This window comes from Pectinophora gossypiella, chromosome 13 (genome assembly GCF_024362695.1).
Source record: "Pectinophora gossypiella chromosome 13, ilPecGoss1.1, whole genome shotgun sequence".
Classification (NCBI taxonomy): domain Eukaryota; kingdom Metazoa; phylum Arthropoda; class Insecta; order Lepidoptera; family Gelechiidae; genus Pectinophora; species Pectinophora gossypiella.
The window spans coordinates 6846270-6868316 of record NC_065416.1 but is presented as its reverse complement, the minus strand read 5'-3'; the positions used below and the strand labels follow the sequence as shown (position 1 = coordinate 6868316).

General features: G+C 41.0%; 1 protein-coding gene across 1 annotated transcript in view; it reads right to left on the bottom strand.

The window, feature by feature from the left end:
* LOC126372218 (dorsal-ventral patterning protein Sog) overlaps nucleotides 1-22047 on the bottom strand; it is a 75556-nt gene that overhangs the window by 17842 nt on the left and 35667 nt on the right. Inside the window, exons 2-3 of the mRNA XM_050017882.1 lie at nucleotides 10055-10158; nucleotides 9322-9454 (exon numbers count right to left, since the gene is read on the bottom strand). Coding sequence (XP_049873839.1) covers nucleotides 9322-9454; nucleotides 10055-10158 — 237 coding nt within the window. The remainder of the gene's footprint in view (nucleotides 1-9321; nucleotides 9455-10054; nucleotides 10159-22047) is intronic.

Below are 22047 nucleotides of genomic sequence, written 5' to 3'. Positions count from 1 at the left end.
ACTTAAATGGAGCATTGCCTATTACACAGCTATTCATATAGCAAAACGCGGTCCGTATTTGGCAGACGGAAATGAAGCTCTAACGACCTACAAGTCTATCGCCCGCGATACATAATAGTGTCTGTTAGGATAAATCTTTCATCGACAGTGCACCATTGAGCTGCGCAGGCGTCGAATCGCGGCGTAAACTCTAAATGTTTACAAGCTCCTCTCATCGGCTGCTCCCACTAACATAGTCTCGTAAACATTTCGTATTGCCAATGTCTGTATTTATCGCTTAGTATTTCTAATAACATGCCGTTAGATAAATATTATTTATATGTAAGAATGCTGTGCTCGAAGTAGGTAGGTAGGTACTTTGTGTGATGGTCTAAACGTGTTAGTAATTTTCATAAAGTGTTGTATCCAGCGGTCGTACCTATATTATGTGAAATATGCGCAATAAACACGGGTGGCCGAAATATTTCAATGAGACTTACAACTCTCGAAAATATCAGAACGACCCAATTCTCATTCAAAAACGGTGATGAGTCAGTGAGCTTCCTCATCCGACGGTGCACTTACGTTGTAAATTCAATTGAGTAACGCGATGTTTATTGACTCTTGTCTATACGTTTCCGCTCATAAAGAATATGCCGAATGTCTGTCATATTTACTGGTACACATTTCCATTTTGTCTTGCAAAATGCACAATGCGGTAAACAAACGCTCGTGAAATGTTAAAATTCCGGAGACATGTGTTGACGCGAGGACGACAACCGCTATTCACATTCAAGCGGCACCTGAAGTTGCTGAGAAAACAACATTTGCAAGCGGCCGATCGTAAAATTACATATGAACGAGTGACCGCCGGCGCCACATTTCTATGAACAATGAAAATGGTATGGAAATGGCGCCTAACGCTGATCATAACCTGCGCACGCGCGCACCATAAAGGCGGGAGCATTAACGTCCAGCCTGGCGTTTACGACACCCGATTGTGTCACGTCCTTGGTTAACGACCGACATTCTCTCGAGTTTTTCTTTTGCTCTTATTAAATTACTGTCTCTTAATGCCGATGATTTGACTTTAATGCAGCGTAGGTAACCTTGATTATTGCGTGCGGGTCCTGTCCGCCATAATCCTAAGTTATTGTGGATCAACATGCTAGCACACTAAGCCTATGCCATTAAACTGGAAGATTAACGACAACTCAATAATTCAACTAAAACCTTGGAAGCTTTAAGTAAATCTGTCAACAATCCTTATTTTAATCCAACTCAACACACGCTTAATTGGAAATCTAAATCCTCAATACATAATTTGAGTGTTGATAATACTGTAATGTATTTTACGCTTAAGATAATAAATGTAAGACGTAGTAATGGATATTGAGAATGTGTAAAGAGTCGTATTATACGAGCAAATAGCGTTAGCGTTAGCGTGTGAAACAACAAGATGAGTGAAGTGTGCGGGATTATAGGAAAATAAACGTGGAATGATAGGCGCAGTGGCAGCGGCATGGCGCCTTGGAAGGACACGGTATTCGCCCGCGCAATCTCGCCAAATTTGCTTAGAGCGGGCGTGCCGGCGGCGCCAGTCTACTTTCCAAATAGCCTTCACGTCTCGCCTGTGACCTTTTACGCACTACAAGCCATACAACACCTAGTTTACTGGCACCCGCCTTATAGGCACTGCCTGCTCTAAAACTCTAGAAATCTACTTGGATTAAAAGCTCGTAACGAGATAATAGACAAAGTGTATGTGATAAACGTCGACTCCGTCTTGTAGGTACCCGTAATTATATCTTCCACGAGATATACTTATTTGATTTACTGCAAAATTGGATTGCCAATTCCAAAAGCTTTCAATTTATTGAAATACCGGCACATTTATTACATTCCTCCTTCGACGTAGTTAAAGTAAAATTAGAACAGTTATAATTAGACCCGTTAATCAAAATTTATACTAATAATAATCTACACAAAGCGATAAACTCGATAACAGAGCGTCGACATGCGTTTTGATAGTATCGCATTGCATAACATAGAGGCGCATTTACACGTTTGATATTTTTGTTTTTAAAAGCCTTCTACGAAAGGAATGTGAATTAAAAGACGATAATTTCTGGGAACCGACTTTACTCGACGTTTACATGTCGCGACAATTTCATAAAGATTAAAACTAATGTTCGAGAGCGGTGAGTTACAATTTGTTGAGCTATTCCAGACAACTCGAACATTCCTGGCAAGTTTAAGGGATGACTGTAGTGCTGTTTAAGTGTATGGCGTTAAAACAAGGGACATTGCAGGCGCCAGGCGTTGAAATAAACGGGTACTGGTCGGCTAAAGTAAGACTATGAATATGTGTGATAGAGTAAACAGACTCGTATTTTCACTCACCCAACATGGACAGTAAGCGTCAAATAACGGAGATAAATGGAAATGCAAGCGTGCGTAATTTCAGCCAGGGATAGATAGCCACCCGCAGGCATATTGTGTGAAATGAAATCGACGCGTAAATGGGTTAAGGAACAGTTTCTTTGTTTATTATATTTACAAGTGTGTTGATAGTAAAAATTAACGCGTTTTCGAAATTGGTTACAAAAAGCACGATTTTTAGAAATTATGTTTTTAAGTGCATATTAGCTAGCTTGCACAGCCATGAAAGAAAGTGCATTTCTTCGAGGCAATGACGTCATAAATCGTCTGAAACAGACGTATAAGGCCAATGATGATGATGATTAGCTAAAATGGAACATTTAATTTTAAAGCCAGTGAAGCAACATTTATTGCATACAAACTTACGCCCATTGCTTATTGGGATAGATACTCAGAAGTTTTCAGAAGATAACTGCTGTTGGCAACGTTGTCCAAATATAGATTTAATGTGCTGTGTAATTACTTTGAGGTTTGACAGATTACTGCCCAGTAATTAACAATCAATAGATTTTCCAAATCCTAAACAATCAAACAACTACAAAGCATATCGGTACTTACATATGATTAAATGAACAGAGAGATAGAAATTGAACGCACGAAGAATTGTGGACGGAAACCACCTAAAATGTTAGTCACATAATGTGCGTAGTGTGTATATAGTGTTAGTGTTATTTTAGTCGTAATCAATTATCGCCATGCAGTATCGCAGGTTAAAGGACTTTTCCTCATTTACAGTAGACACTACTTAGCCTTAACATGTACACATTAACCCGCATATTTGTGGCGCCACTATCTGTCGCCAGTTGAACACTACTTTGTCAATAACAAAAACAAACGCATTCGGCTTGCATAACAGGATTATCGTGCACTCTGTTGGCATCATTCTGCTACCCGACGTCATTACACACAACTTATGACCAGTTTCGAATAATTATTACTGAAGTATTAATTGCGTTGGACGTAGGGCAATATATTTTAAGAACGCAAATATAAATAGAGACGAATTTTATGATGCCTAACAAAAATAAACTAAAATGTCAGTGGTATATTGTTTTCTGTGTGGAAATCTTCTTCTTATCGTGTGGGTTGTGAGGTGGAATACCAACCTCATCAACCCTGGTGTCAGGGTTATTACTCAGCCGCCAAAGACCCCTGACATGGCTCATGTAACGACTACATACTTACATCAGTAAGCAACGGCTTAAAGTGCCTTCCGAAGCACGGATCATCTTACTCTCGGACAATCAGGTGAACAGCCTGTAATGTCCTAACCAAACTAGGGATCACAAAGTGGTGTGGAAATTGTTACCAGTCTTGCAGATATAGAGCTCTGAACGCTATTACTGCATGTTTTGCCTTATTATTTTGGCGTTATAAATTATATGATGATGCTGTAAAAAATGTGTACGTGATATATTAAGTGGTATATTACCAAAGTACTTAATGATATGTGTACTCGCGCGAGCTGCGATGTCCTCGGCGGCGCCGGTGCTGGCGTCGCGACGCCGCCGCTTTATTTGCACATACCGTATGTTCTCTATTTACGCAATTACATCTTCACATTGTTTAACAGCGCTACCCAAATTGCGAACTCCATATTTATGACGTCAACACGTCCAATACTGTCCGCTATTACTCATGTTTCTGTTTTTATACCCCTAACAATAAGCCGCTCGTAAACTTCCCTTTCGTTATGCATCATTACAGCGAACTTATGTCATTCCAGGTTATTTGCATCCGAACTGATTTATTCTCTCAATGAACAACAATAATGGGAGCACACCCATCCTTTGCTTATCAACCATCGTCTCGCAAGTATTAAGGTTGAGGTCGCTCGTAAAATGTCTGTCAAATTGACTGCACAAACAAGACTTGCACGTCGCGCCTTCATATCGGGTTCCTGATAGATACTTATGCGACTGAAATAGGTACCTAGAAACCGCTATGGTCAAAAGATTAATGTTTAAGGTAAATCGGAAAAGGTCTGGCGCCACCGAGGGTCGGCGGCTAGTCACGCACCGATCGCACCACAAACCACGCCACTATTACTCACGATAGGCTCGCCCAGTAACCGCATTCGCCTAACGCTGCTCATTAGCCAACATTAAAGTAATAACAAGTACTCCTGCGGCGGACAGGCAGCCGGCCGCTAAGCGACGGCGATCCGATGCAAACAATCATATCATCAGCGACCTCGTTGTACGTGTCGAGAGAATAGTGGACATGACCGACCGACGAGGCGAGTGTTCGACATCAAAGCGTTTCATCGGCAAACCCGATGTGAAAAAGGCGCAAACAAAATTATGCAGCGAGGAATGCGTTGCAGAGCCGACAGGGACACCGATCTCACGAAAATAAAACTGCGATTGTACGCGGAGCGTCGCGCATCGGCGTGCACAAAACAAATTCCTCGGACGCACATGCAGTACACTGAATTAGATACACTCGTGATCGACTGGTCGATGTGGGCCCGATGAACCATGAACGCCTCACGCCGCACGCACCGCCTGCGCACTACCACCACGCACTCTTCACATTCTCAACTCATTGCCCCAAAATCATCACACTTTTTTACTTAGGTATCTACCTCTGATATAAGAGCGATTATTGAATTATCTACTTAGCACCTCTTTCTCACAATTTACATAAAGATAGACACTGACACGTCACAAGGACGAAAGTGTAAAACAGATTTATTACGCGCTAATGGAAACCCTAAATACGCGTCACGTAGTAAAACGTGATAGTAGATGTAATGAAAGATTATCATTTGTTCATTTTGTATCATTTCCCCGAGTGTGGATAGCATGAAATTCACTTACGTTTTATTGCAGTACCACCTGGCGAGGGTTCAATTAAAAATTATTTTACTGTCTGCGGATTTATTAAAGGGACGATAAACTATGAGTGAGTATCTATAGTGTATTACAGCGAGAGGCGGACGGCCAACTGTGTGCTCACAAAGGCAACAACAGTGAATCAGATTTGATGCGTTTTATAGTTACTCGTACGAGCTTCAGATAGACTTTATGCCCGTCTTAGAGCTTCACCGTGTCTTCAAGTTTATAAACATGTCGGCCTTACTATGATTCCGATGCGATGGTGAAGTATCGTATAGTGTAATAATGAAGAGAAAGTTATAGTATAAGCTTTTGTTCCACAAAATTGTTACTCAACTGCTGGTTTTTAAGTGGCACAAAGAAGAGAGTTATATGATCCACTCCACGGTTCTTTTCAGAAGTTGGTAAAAGATCCGTTCCTTCTACAAATTAGATAACTTCAACTCTGATCGAGGCTATTCTTAAGGTTGCAGAATTCAGAATCTGAATATTTTCACCCCTCTCGGGAAGCACCCACGCTGATGTCACTATACCTAAAGTTGCTCTACCAAATATCGTAACATTGCTTAAAAAAGGAAAATAATTTTCACCAAAAACTTGCAACGACTCAGTTTTGCGAAGACTGCAGCCTTAAGGCAAGCGGCAACAGATTATTATTACCTATGTTAAACAATGTAGCTATAAGTTATTGTCGTTAAAAATAAAGTGCATTGTGTTTTACAGTCGCCGCCGCAAGCCGAACAGTTTCTGTCGGACTTTCGAGACTTTCCCAAGAGGTTTCTTTCTGGGATGTGAGAGAAGGCGTGCGTTGACATCGCCGGTATATGGTCGCAAAAATTGCGCGTGTTGTAAATGTTGTCCGCTAAAAAGGCGCGCAGACGGCGTCGCGGCGGCGGGTCGACGGCCGCGCCCGGAATAGCCAGCACCAGCAGCTATTTGCAGCGGCGGCGCGCGTGGCGCGGGGGGCGCCCAGCGCGTGCCATTTCTGCACCACCGCCCGGTGCATCTGAGTAATGCCATTGTAATGCTCTCGATATAGTCCTGCTGACGACAACCGCGAGTAGACGCGGCGTCGGCGCCGCCGTCGCAGGGCCCCTGACACACACCCACTTCGAGGAAATGCGAATCACAGATACATTTGACCGAAAACATGCGGCAGATCCAGAGTTTAATGATCGTCCTGATATTTAACTGGAAGCCGATGATTAAACCCCGGCGGGTGCGTGCAGTGCGCATGTGCGGCGACTATTATGTAGGTATATTGATGAGCGACGGCCGTGGGACCGCCGCCGCCGCCCGCCTGTCGACTGTCATTTGTCATCGCCAGTTCCTGTCACTGCGTACACGCATACTTTCTTACATTCCGCAATTACCTTTTAAAGTGGGCAAATTTGCCGATTCCCGCAAAAAATACGTAAAGGAATGACGAACGATGTCGATCATGCGCGGCTCGCGAAGGTGTACAAAGAAAAATTTATGAACTTGACTCTACATTACTGCGAATATGGCATCTCGGACCTTGTTTTATACGACAAAAAGTGTCGAGACCAAGACCGAGACATCCAGGTAGGTATTATTAAATATTCTAGGAAAGATACATGGAAACACTTGTCATAATTTATTCAATTAATATCGTGTCAATATGTTTCTATAAAGTATTTTATTGGTGGTTACTGCGGTAGTATCAGATTACTCAAGCGAGACGGCTCATCCGAAAATGGCATATTAATGGCGGTCATCAAAGAGAATACCATCCATGTACAAAAGGCCGTAAAGTTATATGTCGTTCACTCGATTTCCACATGTGTGGATAGTTTTCGCGACAGATGGCCCGTGAGTCACTAACCTGTTGGCGAGTGTATTCGTTTCCAATGTAATCGAGACGTCGCGTCGCGACGGTTATAATAATAATTAGTCGCTAAATTAACGAGACTCTAGAAGCGAATTCGAGACTGCGACTACAGTTGAATGAAACTGCGTATTTCGCGAACTTGTGGCGGGTAATGAACAGTTTAGTGACTATCAAATATCATGCCGAAAGAGGTATGACATCAGTGGGATAAAAACAAACGTGACATCATTAATGAAGATCATTAATGATAGGTATTGCGTGGACGTCAGGTCGTGAATGGTAGTCGGCTGGGCGTGTCGGTTGCGTGGAGGCAGTGGAAACGGACCGTAGCGGGCGCAACGGCGAAGCTGCTAACAGCGATCACCTCACTTATCTCTTATTTCATTATCATGTTTACGATAAAATTATCACGGAGAGTGGCTAGTGCAAACAGAGCCCTCGGCGTGCCAGCCAATTGAACGGGTTGCGTTCCTACATCATTAATTTCTTCTAAGCCTTCGTTTAGATCGCTAGATTAGCAGCCGACAGCTATCGCGATGCTCTTTCACTATTGTTAGCCGTTCTCAAGCACATTGTATGATACACCGCTAACTATATTCATGTACAGAAACTGGGTGACATAGTTTTTAATAAGATGTTCTGAAAGACCTAATATTACACTGCAATTCAGTGACTTTCCACCAGGGTTGATAAGATCGGTCATTGCTCTCACAACCCACATGAGAGGAGGGTCTCACATATATGACCTTGTGAGGAGGGAAGAAAAGCACCTTGTCACAGACACGTAAGTGCAGCTAGCAAGTCAAAAAAGATATACCTACAATATCACAATAAACCTATCGTTGTAGAAACAACAATCCTATCTATTTCGTGTTTTGAAATTTAGTAAAAAGTAACTGATTTGACTAGTAGGAAATTAGCCTATTATAAAGAAGCGTATATATAAGCAACTAAAGGAATTTATTCCGATGAGCGAGATTCAGCGAGATATACAAGATGATAATGATAATACTTGTACAAGCACCTGTTTACACGGAGGTATGCACCTTGATGCATAATTTATATGCAACATTGTCGTCAGGAAAGTATATGCTTGATGCCGACCTGTCGCTTTAATGATGAGATGCCAGTGATAGCAATGGAAATCTTTAGCAAACTTGTGTGAGAGGTAAAAAGTTAAGTATGAAGTGAAATGAGACGGTCGACGAAAATGAAGGCGTCTCAGCATCTATTGTTGGTGAGAATTAATTCAGATCAGAGGGGTTAAAATGGCCACATCGAAGCTATTTATCTAAGAAAGCAATATTGCAATTTGACATTTGCGCATATATAAAAGTAAGTGTAAGTAACAATATTGCTTTCTTAGATGAATTGCTTCGATGTGGCCATTTTAACTCCCCTGTTAGCACATTTTTAATAGATTTATGTATAAGTTTTAATTAGACACCTGAAACTAACAGTCCTTGTACTAAATTACATCCATTCAAAGTAAATCGATCGATTTACTTTTTTAAGGAGCAGTCGAATAAAGAACTCTACGTGCTAATATAGAAATTCATTCTTAATGTAAGTAGTTTACATTTTATTTGGGTGTTTTTTTATTTGGGTAGTTTACCCAAATAAAAAACGAAAAACGTATTAAAATAGACAAACGGTAGATTGTGTTGTACCAACAGTTAGATTCTTGGAAATGTTTTGTATTCCGAAATAGAGGTAATCCGAAATGTCGATACGTTACATGTTTGCTTAATGCTAGGAAGGTCTTAAATCGTGTGAAACATTTTAGGAGAGAAAGAAATTATAGGTATACACTTTATCCCAATATTTTTATATGTTTGTCGTTCTGTATGCAAAACATATGACCTGTATAAGCGTCGTTGACAGGATTTTTCATATCATATACCTACGGTAATACTCTTTCAAACATACAGGGTGTTCGTAACGCCGTAACGAAAACTTTCAGGGATGACTCAGACCATGATCTCGAGTTGATATTCAGTATACGGTACGATGTCACTAACACCCTGTATTTGGCTACACTTAGCCATGTGAATGTGGCCCCGATGCGAACGATCAAATCCATGACGTCAAGAGGGCCCCGATTACGTCACTCCTTATTGCTAAGGTTGCTCGATGTTTTCCCCGTTTTCACTTTCTTTAGCGATTCGAAACATCACCAACTCCCGCTACTTATGTTAAGATACTTACAATTGTTATCTCCCGGGCAGGTCTTGCAACATCGTCCTGGAAGCAACACGGGAGTGTCACATGACGGCTCCGGGCATTCGTTCTTTATGTTCCTGCAGTGCACCTTAGCCACTACACGACGCTTCTTTTGCACCTACAATAGATATAGTTATACTTAATAATGTTTCTGTTTAGTACTATTTGTATTAACTGCATACATTATAAACGGTGTCGTTTAAAGAATCGGTAAAATCGGAGCTTTTATTTTAGTAAATAAAGTAAATTAAAATTCGTTTCGCTAACAAAGCGTTTTATAGGGTTCGCTAAGTCCGCTTGCTTACATATAAGCTAAAGTTTTTGATAGGTCTATTATTTTTTACAATTCTCAATTAAGTAGGTACTGTGTTGTTTTGACATATATAGTTTTTGTAGGATCTTCTTCTTCTGTGTCGTGTCTAATCGTCAAACAATCCCCTACCGGGCTATTCCAGGCGCAAAGGTCCCCATTACACTCGCCGCATTACCACGTTGTATGGCGATGGACAACCTTTGCACCAAGAAAGAGCCCGCACGCATATCAGACCCCCTCTCTCTTAACCTACGCCCCAGTTCCTTAATGAAAGCTACCCCCCAATACCCTGACGTCTCAAACGCAAGCGGCACAAAATAATAGTTGCCCACTAGAGCCGAATATTTGTCCCGCTTTACATATAAGTTAGCTTACTTGTATAATAGGAAACGTTGAAATACTTACCGGTATACACTCACATTTGATGCAGTACATGACACCGAAGGGCGGGCCAAGGTCCGCGAACCACGTCGACCCCAGCTCTTTGGCTACTTTCCCGAACTGGCATTCTGCAACAATATCACACGGTCAGATATATTCGAACCAATAATCTTAATTCATTTCGACCTTGAAATTATAATATTAATATTGCTTATAATCTTGCATAATAAATGAACTATTTGTGACGAAGTTTATTTTAATGCGTTTTGAAGATAAATATAGAGTCATTTTACATTAAAACGCACGTAAGTCATCCCCCTAGCATTATCCCGTTTCTCACATGCTCCGCTAACCTAACCTGAAGATTTGACAGGTCCGGTTTTTTACAGAAGCGACTGCCTGTCTGACCTTCCAACCCGCGAAGGGAACCCAAGCCCAGTACAAGTTAGGTCACGTACCTCCGAAAATGCATTTTTCGGGAATGTGAGTTTTCCTCGCGATGTTTTCCTTCACCGCTGAACACGTGATAATCATTTTTATGATCCAAATATGAATTTGAAAACAAATTCGGCTATCATTGGTTTAGGCCTATGCTGGATGCGAATCTGCGACCTCAACGTGAGAGGCAAGCGTTCTACCAACTAGGCTACCACGGCTCACTAAACGCACGCAAGTAATAAATGATAAGTTACAATGTTTACTTTAGTATCTTATTAAGTCTTAAAATCAGAATTAATAGTTGAACATTACGCAGAAGTCGCAAATAATCGTCGAGAGCAAACATATCGCCTCACCGCATCCCACAGCATGTTGCTATTAACGTCCATCCAATAAATATCGACGTCGACGTACAATTTACATGGCAATAACATAACCTGACCCTGGCTAGACTGCCCATTCTATGTTCAATACTACCAGGGATCCAGGATACCGTAGGCGGCCGATATTTTACATGTCCATCTGGTTACATCGGCCCGTATCCGTGGGACGGTCATTAAGCTTACACCACTAAGGGCCGTATCTCACTAAGACACCATTGTGGCGCCACGATGGTTGCGCCACCTACAAAATTGTACAAAGTTGTATAAAGCAGCAATCCTTAAAGCAGATTCCGCTGAATCTTGGGGTTCTGTAGGAAAGTCATAATTAAATTATTCAGCTGTTAAATATACCGCAGTTAAGCACAAATATAATTTTGGGTTAGCGCACAAGATTGAGATGAGCAGAATTCGTTACATATCAACATAGCATCACGCCTGTACCCCTGAAAGGGGTGTATGGTATATACACCTACTCCTCGCTAGCTATGTTTTTGAACAAAAGTTTGGCAACCCCTTGTATCCTCACCTAATTGCGCAACCAGTCTGTTGATGGCCACTAAATTTCCAATAAGTTCCCTCTGTGTTCCGTGGTGTTCTAGTAAAACAGAGCCCTTATGAACTACGAAGATTTAACAAGTCTATGGAAGATTTGTAGCTACAGCTGATACTTTTTTCAACAAGATGCTTTCGAATATTACACTATAAATCAGAAGATTTGTACGCTGCATTTAACGTACGAGTTCATAGAGCTCGTAAGTGTCTGGTTGAACTTAATAGCACATCAAATGACATAAGAGATTTTTATATTGAGAATTCTCGTTCATGTGTAGGCGCTGGACAATTTATAATCAGCATAAAATCAACTCTGAGCATCCGAGTCGACCATTGATGACTGTGTGGGTCGATGAACTCTGCATCAAAACATTGTGGACGAACGAAAGGTTCGTTTTTGCAGCCGATCCACATGATGTCTCAAGAGTGTCTTCCTTTTAAGGTGTATAGTTGGCAACGGCCCAGCAGACTTTCTCGGCAGGAGCTTGGTGTCAGCCAACCGCATTTCAACTCCGTTTATCTCTCCGATTGAAACTTAACTACTTACTTCACACGATTACCCAAAGGTTAATGACCTCGTCATTTGTTTTTAGAGATCCGTGTGCTATAAACTAATCTAGTCTCTTGAATCGCGTCTGCTATTATAAAATGTTAACCTACAATTGTCTCGATAAATTTTAAACTTGGACGTGCTTCTGTGGAACAGTCAAACCGCTGACCACAACGCAACCGCCTGATATGTGGGTCTGTCAGTAAGTAGCCATTATTTTAATTTAATTCTCCTTTAACAGCAGTAGCTTTACGTGCTTGTGGATTACGATGCACCACCTACCGTGGAACAAGCGTACACCGCCGCCACAAGCTTCAAAATGTGTAAGAATCCGTTTCTGCTTTGCCTGGTGCCATTATCGTCATCAGCCCATTAACGTCCCCACTGCTGGGGCATGGGCCTTCCCTATGGATGGATAGGAAGATCGGGCCTTAAACCACCACGCGGGCCCAGTGCGGATTGGTGGTTATTAACGACTGCTAATGCAGCCGGGACCAACGGCTTATCGTGCCTTCCGAAGCACAGAGGAGCTCGAGATGAAAACTTTTTTTGTGGTCACCCATCCTATGACCGGCCTTTGCGAAAGTTGCTTAACTTCAACAATCGCAGACCGAGCGCGTTTACCGCTGCGCCACCGAGCTCCTCAAAATGTGCCATTAACAGCGTTCAAAGTCTAATCGAATAAGGTATTAGCGAGTATGTCGATAAAACAATTTACACGTGTATGATTTATGTCTTTAGCGTCAAGCAGCTAGCACAAGTTAAAAGCAGTATTTACATGCCGCACTAGTGAGCCACCGGCTAAAAATAAGCTGCAGGCTGTGGTGCTAAAATGTGTAAAATGAAGAAGGCATCGTTGACTTGCATCCAAATGTTAGTTTACCAGCAGTTTGAACACGACTTGACCATTATCAGAACACACTCGTATATATAATCGGTAAAACTAAATAAAAACGCGTTTCATGGATGGTCTGGGAGTAAAGTAAACAAAATACTAGAATGAGCGCAAAACGGGCTTAAACTTAGTGTTTGATTCCATGACGTACCTACTAGTAGCAATAGAGTGATAAATCTGACATCAGACAATGCATATAATAATCATCTCTCTGCGACATGACGTCATACCTATTATTACATAAATGTTCAAAATGAATGACGCTCAAGACGCAGACGCTGCAACAGAGTTTTCTGTCAAGTTAGTAGGTACTCGTATCATATACCCACTTTAGAACCCTGTCGCACTATCATATTTGACATTTAATGAGACCTACGGTTTAATTTGTCAAAAAAGTTAATGTGACATGGTTACAAAGTGTATACATATTAGTACTCGTGACCGTACTACCAACTAACTTGACACCATACACCTAGGCTACATGCGATTGCCGAAACCAAACTTAAGCTCACGACTATATCCCAATGAGAGACTCCAATCCAACATCCATCGAAAGATGAACTAAGTACCCACACCTCACCGAGCTTTCTGTTAGACCAACGTGATAGGTGAGCCGTATTGCCGTCTATAATGTTCGAGCCAACTGTTAGTGAAAACTGCACTTCAGATATTTTTTTTATATACTCATTGGTGCAAGTCCAGTACTTATAAACCAGATTATAAAGCAAGCCGGTGTACCTCAGGACAACAGTGTCTTTTGACGAATCCTATCAAGACTATAAATTACAAACGAGACAACTAAGACAATTTCCAAAGGATAAGATATCCCATCGACAAACTGAAGAAGCGACGGAATAACCAAGTATTATTTTTAATTTCCATTTCAAATAAAAAGTACACATTTTTTTTACGTTTGTCTGTTTATTTTCACCTTATTTACACCTTAACGGGTTTATCGGAACTATCTGATGTGGATAAGGCGGCCCGTCTACTATAAATAGCTGTCTGTTATCTGCCTTGTAACTATTTAATTAACCCAAGTGCACGAGTGAATTGATAACAACCCGCGTGAGAACACATTGATCTTAATGTCGACTCTGTTTCACTTCTTTTGCTGTAAACAGGGATTATACATGAATGTGTTTTAGGCTTCAAAACGTAATCAGAGTTGCTTAATTCGATTTAATTTAACAACGTTTATTTTTTTCTATTTTTCAATGTTATTTTTTGATTAAAATATGTTTACATAACAGTGTCAAAAGGAATCAATATTAAGAAAAACTTTTATGTTATTAATTTCATAAAAAGAAACAGCGAAATAATCCCCTTATTATTTGTACTTATCTATTTAATAATTACTTTGTATTAACTTTGTTAAGCCTCTTTGTATTAACTAATGCAAACTGTTTGCATCTATAAATGTCTGTTTAGTCTATGACTGACAATAAAATAGTCCTATTTAAAGCTCGGCATGGCAACTAGCAATAGAGAGGATGATGCACCCTCGGGCGCCTGTCAGAGCTGACGCATAATGAGGAAGGAGGGTGGCGCCACGCGCCCCAGGATGCGGCAATCACGACTACAGCTCCACAACCACTTACTCCACATTATCTGCTTACTAACGCAACCACACTTCCCAGAACTAAAATAGTTGAAGTTTTATATTACAAAGAAATGTTGAAAGTTCAACCAAATATCAAAATAGAACCACAACGTTCTGTCTCGGGAAAGTCGGGCAGACGAAACGTGCCGTATTTCTGAACGTATTGTTCGCGTCTGCTCCCCGTAGACATATAAAAATCTCCAGCATAATTTAAGCATATAAAGCGAGGCGAGACATCTCGTAACCTTCTCTCGGGTTCTCGGAAACGTTGGCGCTGTGCCAGAAACGCTTCGCCAGGGAAATGAGGAATTGGCGACGCCTGTCTTATACACACTTTTTTCACGATCTGCTTATGGAATTGGAGCCCGATGTGATTTTATTTTGAATCAAACTAATATCGGAAAAACACTGGAGGAAATTCCGCTACCTAATTACGTTATGCATTTACACGCATAGAATGCTCAGACTACGCGTCTGTCGTCAATTTACGACTTGCCATCTATAACTTATTAACAAGTACAATTTGTAATCCATGAAGCGTGGCGTGCACGGCCTCACGGTTACTGCATTGTGTCATAGATCACGATAAGTATGAGTTACATGTCAAACGGTCACACGTATAGCTATAGTTGGTCCATTGAAGCGCTCGAGTGGCTTCAATAAATCGTCTACATAAAAGGGTTGAAAGAAGCGTGCGCCGTATTTCAGCGGCGCGTGGGCAGGGCATAAATTGTTCGTTTCGAATTAGCCTTAAGCAGGATATTTTGACTTTCGGTGCCGACTCGCTGACTAGTTTACTCGACGATGTCTCCGAGTGAGTAGGTGCTGCAAATGGGCCCGATGTTGGCGCACTTATCGTGCAGGTAACGGGGGCGGCAGACTGGATCGAGGATTACTCCGGCAAGCGGGCGTCCGCGTGGGCTTCAAATTAAAACGAGACAAGATTTCTCCTACGAAGATGGACCACTTAAGCCTCCACAAATAACAAAGTACCTACACGATACCTTTCTTATCCACCTTTATTTTCCTCTCATAAGACTGGTTTCTGACTTTTTGAATGTATATGATGCAATTCCCTAGAGTCTTACAATATTTAAAATATGGGAAATGTCGCTTCTGGCGTCTTGAAGACGAGTATTCTATGACTCAGGTGTTTAAGTGAGGCGGCTGCGGCCGAGGCAAGGATTATGTAAAGCGCGGAGGTATCAAGTGACGGCAACAGGTGTCTATCGAAGTGCCAATAAGAATTATTATTGACTAGCTTGTTCCAATAATTGATAATAACTGATCTAGAAAAATCTTAGGAGAATAGATTTGGTATCCTAATTATGTATTCAGTCAAATTACTAAAGTTCTTAAGAAAGTCATCGCAATAGTAACTTTTATATAATATCAAGAACTAAATCATCTTTGTGCTTTAAGCAAATGATTCATTTTGTATAGTATTGCGAAGTGCTTATTCCAATTATTACCGTGATTTTCTCCATTATCAAAATTCTTGGCAACTTTGTTGGATTTACTTAATTCAAATGTAGTTTTCCTGGCCGGAAAAATCGTAGGATATATAAGTTAGCATACTACGACCAACAGTGCAACGTTCGGGGAGCATATTAAAATATCCTGTGGAAGTTCGAGAAAAGTTGCGATGAAGTATTTTTAGCGAATTGGGCCGGTCGCACTTTGAACGCGTTTTCGTACGAATTCAATTCCTACGTACACGTACGAATACGCAAGAATAATCCCAATCTACCACGTACGGTCATGAGTACTAAGATGTATACACTCTGGAACCATTTCACATTAATTTTTTTGACAAATGAAAACGTAAGTCTCTTTAAATGTCAAATATGATAGTGCGACAGGGTTCTAAATTGGGTACATGATATTGCTCACATGACTGTACTATGAGCGGGAACACTGGGTACGTTTTTATTAACAATTGTTTTAGCTGAGACTAAGATAGTATGTTCCAACTATAATGATAACGTTTGAATATGACTTGTGCTTTAGCTTTTTTTCTAGTGCTGGAGTTACAGCTAATCTTGTAAGAATGTCGAATATTAGTTAAAATATATGTGTCTGAATCTAATTGTATGAATGAGTTGTAAGTAATATTTATTATGAATAAAAATTGTCGTAGGCTTGTTTTCATACGTATTCTATAAAACGCATATAAAGTGCGACCAACCTAAATCGCACTTTTATCGGTGTCCACGGGTGACGGAATCGTCTTCTTCTCATCCTACCATCAACCCTGGAATCCCGGTGACGGAATAAACGATGGGCATTTATTTTTACTAATAAGCAGACGACGAGCGGTCTGTGGTGGTCACATAATTACCATAAGTCGCCGCACCTGGTCGTGTCTCATGTTTCATGCAGACGTTCAACAAAATATATAAATTATAGATTTCCCACTAAGTATATTAGCTCGTGAGTCACTTACAAAAAGAAGTTTTCGATCGTATCGAATGTCAAAAACTACGCGAAAGGTTAAAGGTTCTTTTTTTGACGTGACTTATTGTAGATTTGCCGCAGATGGCATTAACTACTTGGCCGGAAAAAAATGGGAAGCGCTGCAGGCTCTCACCGGGTACAATGTTTAAGACAACAGACCTTAGGGTGCCCAGTTGGGCCTTGAGGATGCCCAGTTAAAGGTATTCTGAATCTAAATTATAACTTTAATTAGAGAAGGTGTCATCTAAATCGCTACTTAACTCAAATCGCGAATCAACTTTAACTAATAAGTCACGACCTCCATGGTCAGTGATTGAGCGTTGGGCGCACGATCCGGAGGTCCCGGGTTCGATTCCCGGTGGGGACATATCACAAAAATTACTTTGTGGTCCCTAGTTTGGTTAGGACATTACTGGCTCATCGCCAGATTGTCCGAAAGTAAGATGATCCGTGCTTAGGAAGGCACGTTAAGCCGTTGGTCCCGGTTACTACTTACTGATGTAAATAACTAGTCGTTACATGAGCCATGCCATGTCAGGGGCCTTTGGCGGCTCAATAGTAACCTTGACACCATGGGTGATGAGGTTGGTACTCCAGCTCACAACCCACTCGATAGAAGAAGACTAATAAGTCATATCGCCGCTATAATTGATAAGTAGAATATTTAAGTAGCAGTACCATTTAGCTACAATGTGCTACTAGACGGCAATACATCGTGTGAACTAAATTAATTAGCGACATTAAAATAACATTTAAAAGTGAGTGGAAACAAATAGCACTAATAAACGAATCGTTTCCATCGATTTGCAAAGGGTTTATTACAGGCAATTATCGCCTTATAATATGCCTACTGTTTTTTAAACGCAATAAAGTATTTTTTTAAATGTTTTAATCAATATTATTTTCTGACTCAAACTAGCGCACGAAGGGTTCCGTTTCGATAAGCAAAAAATGGCGATTTTTGTATGGGAACCCCTTCAACATTAATTTAATTATTCATTTTAAAATTAATTATATAACTAAATATTCTGTGAATATTTTAAGCGTCTACCTGTTGCCGTTATCAATATCGAGTCAAAAAAGCGACAAATAAATAAATAAAATAAATAAATAAAATCTTTATTTACTCTCACAAAAAGTAATGCCATTGTAATATAACAATACGTACATTCGGTGAGAATAACACGTTTGTTGTATGGCAGCCCCGTTAAATATTTATTTTATTCTATTTTTTTAGTATTTTTTAATATAGCAGCAACAGAAACACCTGGGAAAATTTCAACTTTCTGACTATCATGGTTCATGAGATACAGCTTGGTGACATACGGACGGACGGATGGACAGCGAATTCTTAATAATAGGATCGCCCAGTATGAAGCGATATTAATTCACTAGTTACTGTTCTAGTTACGTTAAATTGAACTATGAGTTGTTTTACATACATACATACATAAACTCACGCCCGTAATCCCTAATGGGGTGGGCAGAGCCACAAGTAATCAAAGACAACTTGCAGCCACTGTTGATACGAAGTCCAAAGATGGATATGATGAACCTTATGGTGATAAGGGATCAGCCTATCGCCCATAACATTAGTCCATCATGTTAGAGGACACAATCCCTCTGTCGGTTTTTACGACATGCCCGGGAAGAGAAGCAGCTGAACGTGTTCTATGTTTTTTATATGCTCCCAGAACAGCATAGAAGCATGAGTTGTTTTATTGGCTAAATTAACTATAACATCCATTAATTTATAATACAAACCATTCAATAACATCGTATATAGGTACGTATTTATTACTGAGAAGCTTGCAAAGCTTTCAATTGCGCAAAAGGAAAACATTAAAGTTTTCCTCATAAAAGTTATACATTGTAAAGTGTAAACTTTACTAGTTTTAAAGTGTAAACAAGGATTTTTTACAAGAGCAAGATAATCAGTTTGGTATTTTGTGTAGTCGCGCCGTCGCGTCGCGTCGCTTGGCACGACGCACAAGATGTTATCGCGGCAATAGGCCGTTTTACTTGAGGAAATAGCTAGGTATTACGTTAAAATATTTGCATACGTAATATTGTGGTAAAAAAAATTGATAGAAAATCTTCCGGTATGTATCTTCCTGGAGGAGCTCGGTGGCGCAGCGGTAAACGCGCCCGGTCTGCGATTGTTGAAGTTAAGCAACTTTCGCAAAGGCCGGTCATAGGATGGGTGACCACAAAAAAAAAGTTTTCATCTCGAACTCCTCCGTGCTTCGGAAGGCACGTTAAGCCGTTGGTCCCGGCTGCATTAGCAGTCGTTAATAACCACCAATTCGCAATGGCCCCGCGTGGTGGTTTAAGGCCCGATCTCCCTATCCATCCATAGGGAAGGCCCGTGCCCCAGCAGTGGGGACGTTAATGGGCTGGTGATGATGATATATCTTCCGGCAAAAATGCCGTTGAAATCTGTTCAAATATTTTTTTTAACAAACAGATTAAAGACGATACGATTTTACTTGTAAATCTTGTACATCACTACTTATACAACTATCATTTTATTAGTAACGCGTTATATTGCCTCATTATACAGATACAAGCTAGCCCCCGATGACGTACGTAAACGTAAGCAATTACCTTCCTAATTAACTCCTACATTACTTAGCCTCCTTGAACGGCGCACATCGATTTCCACACGCTCAATTTATTAATGGCGCTCATTATTTACATAGTTTGCTGTAGCCGCGACCAGCGTAACGTGGTTTCTAGGTGGTCCCAAGTTGTCCTCGCTTGAAGCAAGGTGGACGACTTTGTACATCTTCCTGCTTCTGCAAACCCTAAACGGTCCCACACGTGACGCATCACCGCGGACCACCGGGAGAAGTCGTCTTTCTATAATATATACAGAAATCCAGCAACCAAACAGCGCTTATAGCTTTAAAAACACTTAAACTAACCAGCCTGTATGTTCACTTTTTATATCAAAAAAGTAAAAACCAATAAAGACTATCCTTAATATACCGTCTAGGTATTAATTTACTCCGCCATATGTGTACCAATCAAAGTTATTAATTAATTAAAAACAAAATACAGTAGTTGCTAATGTGGCGCAGTCGGAGCGGCACGACATAAGACTTCTGTTTATTATAATAGAGGCCCGTTTCCCTCAACTTTTATTTATTATCGTAGACTTCATTGACGGCGCGCGGCGGCGCCTGCTTGTCGCAATTGTGACTGGTTCTTCTCGTTCTATATGTCCATAATTCAACTCATATATGTTTATTTCCAGTGTATCCTGATTAAAATGCAAGAAGGCGACGTAAAGGCCGTTTACATTGTCGAACCAATTAGTAGGAACCATAAAAATCATACAAATCATTCGCCTTCCTTATAGAGCGTTCTGTTGACCGCCGACGTGATCTTTATTCTTTTATAATTTTCGGAAGACTTATATTGAGACAGTTTTACGAGGTGTAGACAGTTTAAGTGGCACAAGGTACACATAAAAAGATACTGGTAGCCATATCGGGAGCGCCCGAGGAGATGGAAAGTGTTCCATTACGTTTCATCGTCGGCGCAGATAGAGCGCGGAGCAGCCCGCCGCGACTGATAACGGAACAGGACACACAGTGGCCCAGAGCCAACTGGCTCCACAAAAATATCACATATAATTTATTGGTTATCATTCTACGGATGCCTGAGGAGTGAGCGTACCGTACAGTTGCACCTCATAAAAACAAAAATCAAAATTACTTCGCAAACACATGTCATCATCGAGTTCCAGTTTTAGCCCGCGATGCATATTTCGCGGCTCACATAAAATAATATATCTATCACTCCGGAATAGTTTTCCCCGAATAACAAATCGCTAAACATTATTTTCTGTCTCAACTGAATAGTAGGTACGTCCTTTGTAGTGGGGTATTGTAAGAACAAGGTCGACGTAGCACTGAATATTTAGTGACTCAACTACGAAAACAATCGTCAGCAAATATTTTCCCGCTCGTAGATCACAGATATTTCTGTAATTTACATTATGTATGACTAATAAACATAAACGCTGAGCGCTCTTTAAATATGCGCAAAGAAACAACAAAGACAAAGAAAATTATGCCCTCGTGGATACGCCTACCCAAATCAAATGCCGCCTTACCTACCCAACAGAGTTATCAATCAGACGACAAGAATGCAAATTTTAATTGTAGCCGGGCCGGGCCGGTGTCGCGCGATATTATGATCGCAATTTATCTGCGCGAACGCACGCGGGCGCGGGCGGGGCGACTGCACGCACTGCACTAGGGGGGAGACAACCGCCAATTATGAATAAACTAGCTCTACTACTATGTTAATAAGACTTGAGATTTTTCCTAAGCGATTTCACCTAGCGAGAACTCTCATTAATGGTTGTGTGGCCGTTATCAGTGTTCGTAGAAAGCCTTTCGCGATAACCTATCCTGCATCGGGAACGAACTGAGTTTATGTGATTGTGAGAACGCCCATGGCGATAGGGCCGGAGCGCGTAACGATGATATACACCGCGGCCGACGCTTCAGATTTATTTGAAGGTTTCCAGATGAGAAATTAACGGTGTTTCAGTGACTGCACCGTAGGTACTTGTACATAAACATATCGCGTCGCGTCTTCGTCGACAGACGCGCGTTGAAAGTTGAACTTTTCACGAGTCGCGTGAGGTTTTCAGTGTGGCCCGAGAGGACAAGCTCGGCGGCGGCGAGACGCGCGTGGGCACGGCCCCGTTTCCTGGGCTAAATATAATTTCACTTGATCATTTAATTATATGGAGATTAATGGGCGGGAGGAGATGCCAACATTCGCGTTAATAAACTGTACAATATGGCGTGAAACATTTACTATGGAGCGTGGTGAAGGTGGTGTCGTCACTCGCGGCGTTCACTAAACTTGTGATTGTTTATGTTGTCGGGATGACGAGCTCGATTCTAGTATAGTCGAAACAATTCGGATTGCGCACGTAATAACATTTCAACGGCAAAATCTCGCATTTGTTTGCAGGTTCGTTTCGATTGACGTATACTTTACAACACTGTTTACGATAGCTCTCTGTAGCACACGTGTATGGGTACCTGAGGATAGATATACCGCAGTACCTAAGTGCATGTTAGTATGTAGGTAACGTAAACATTAGGTTGTGCA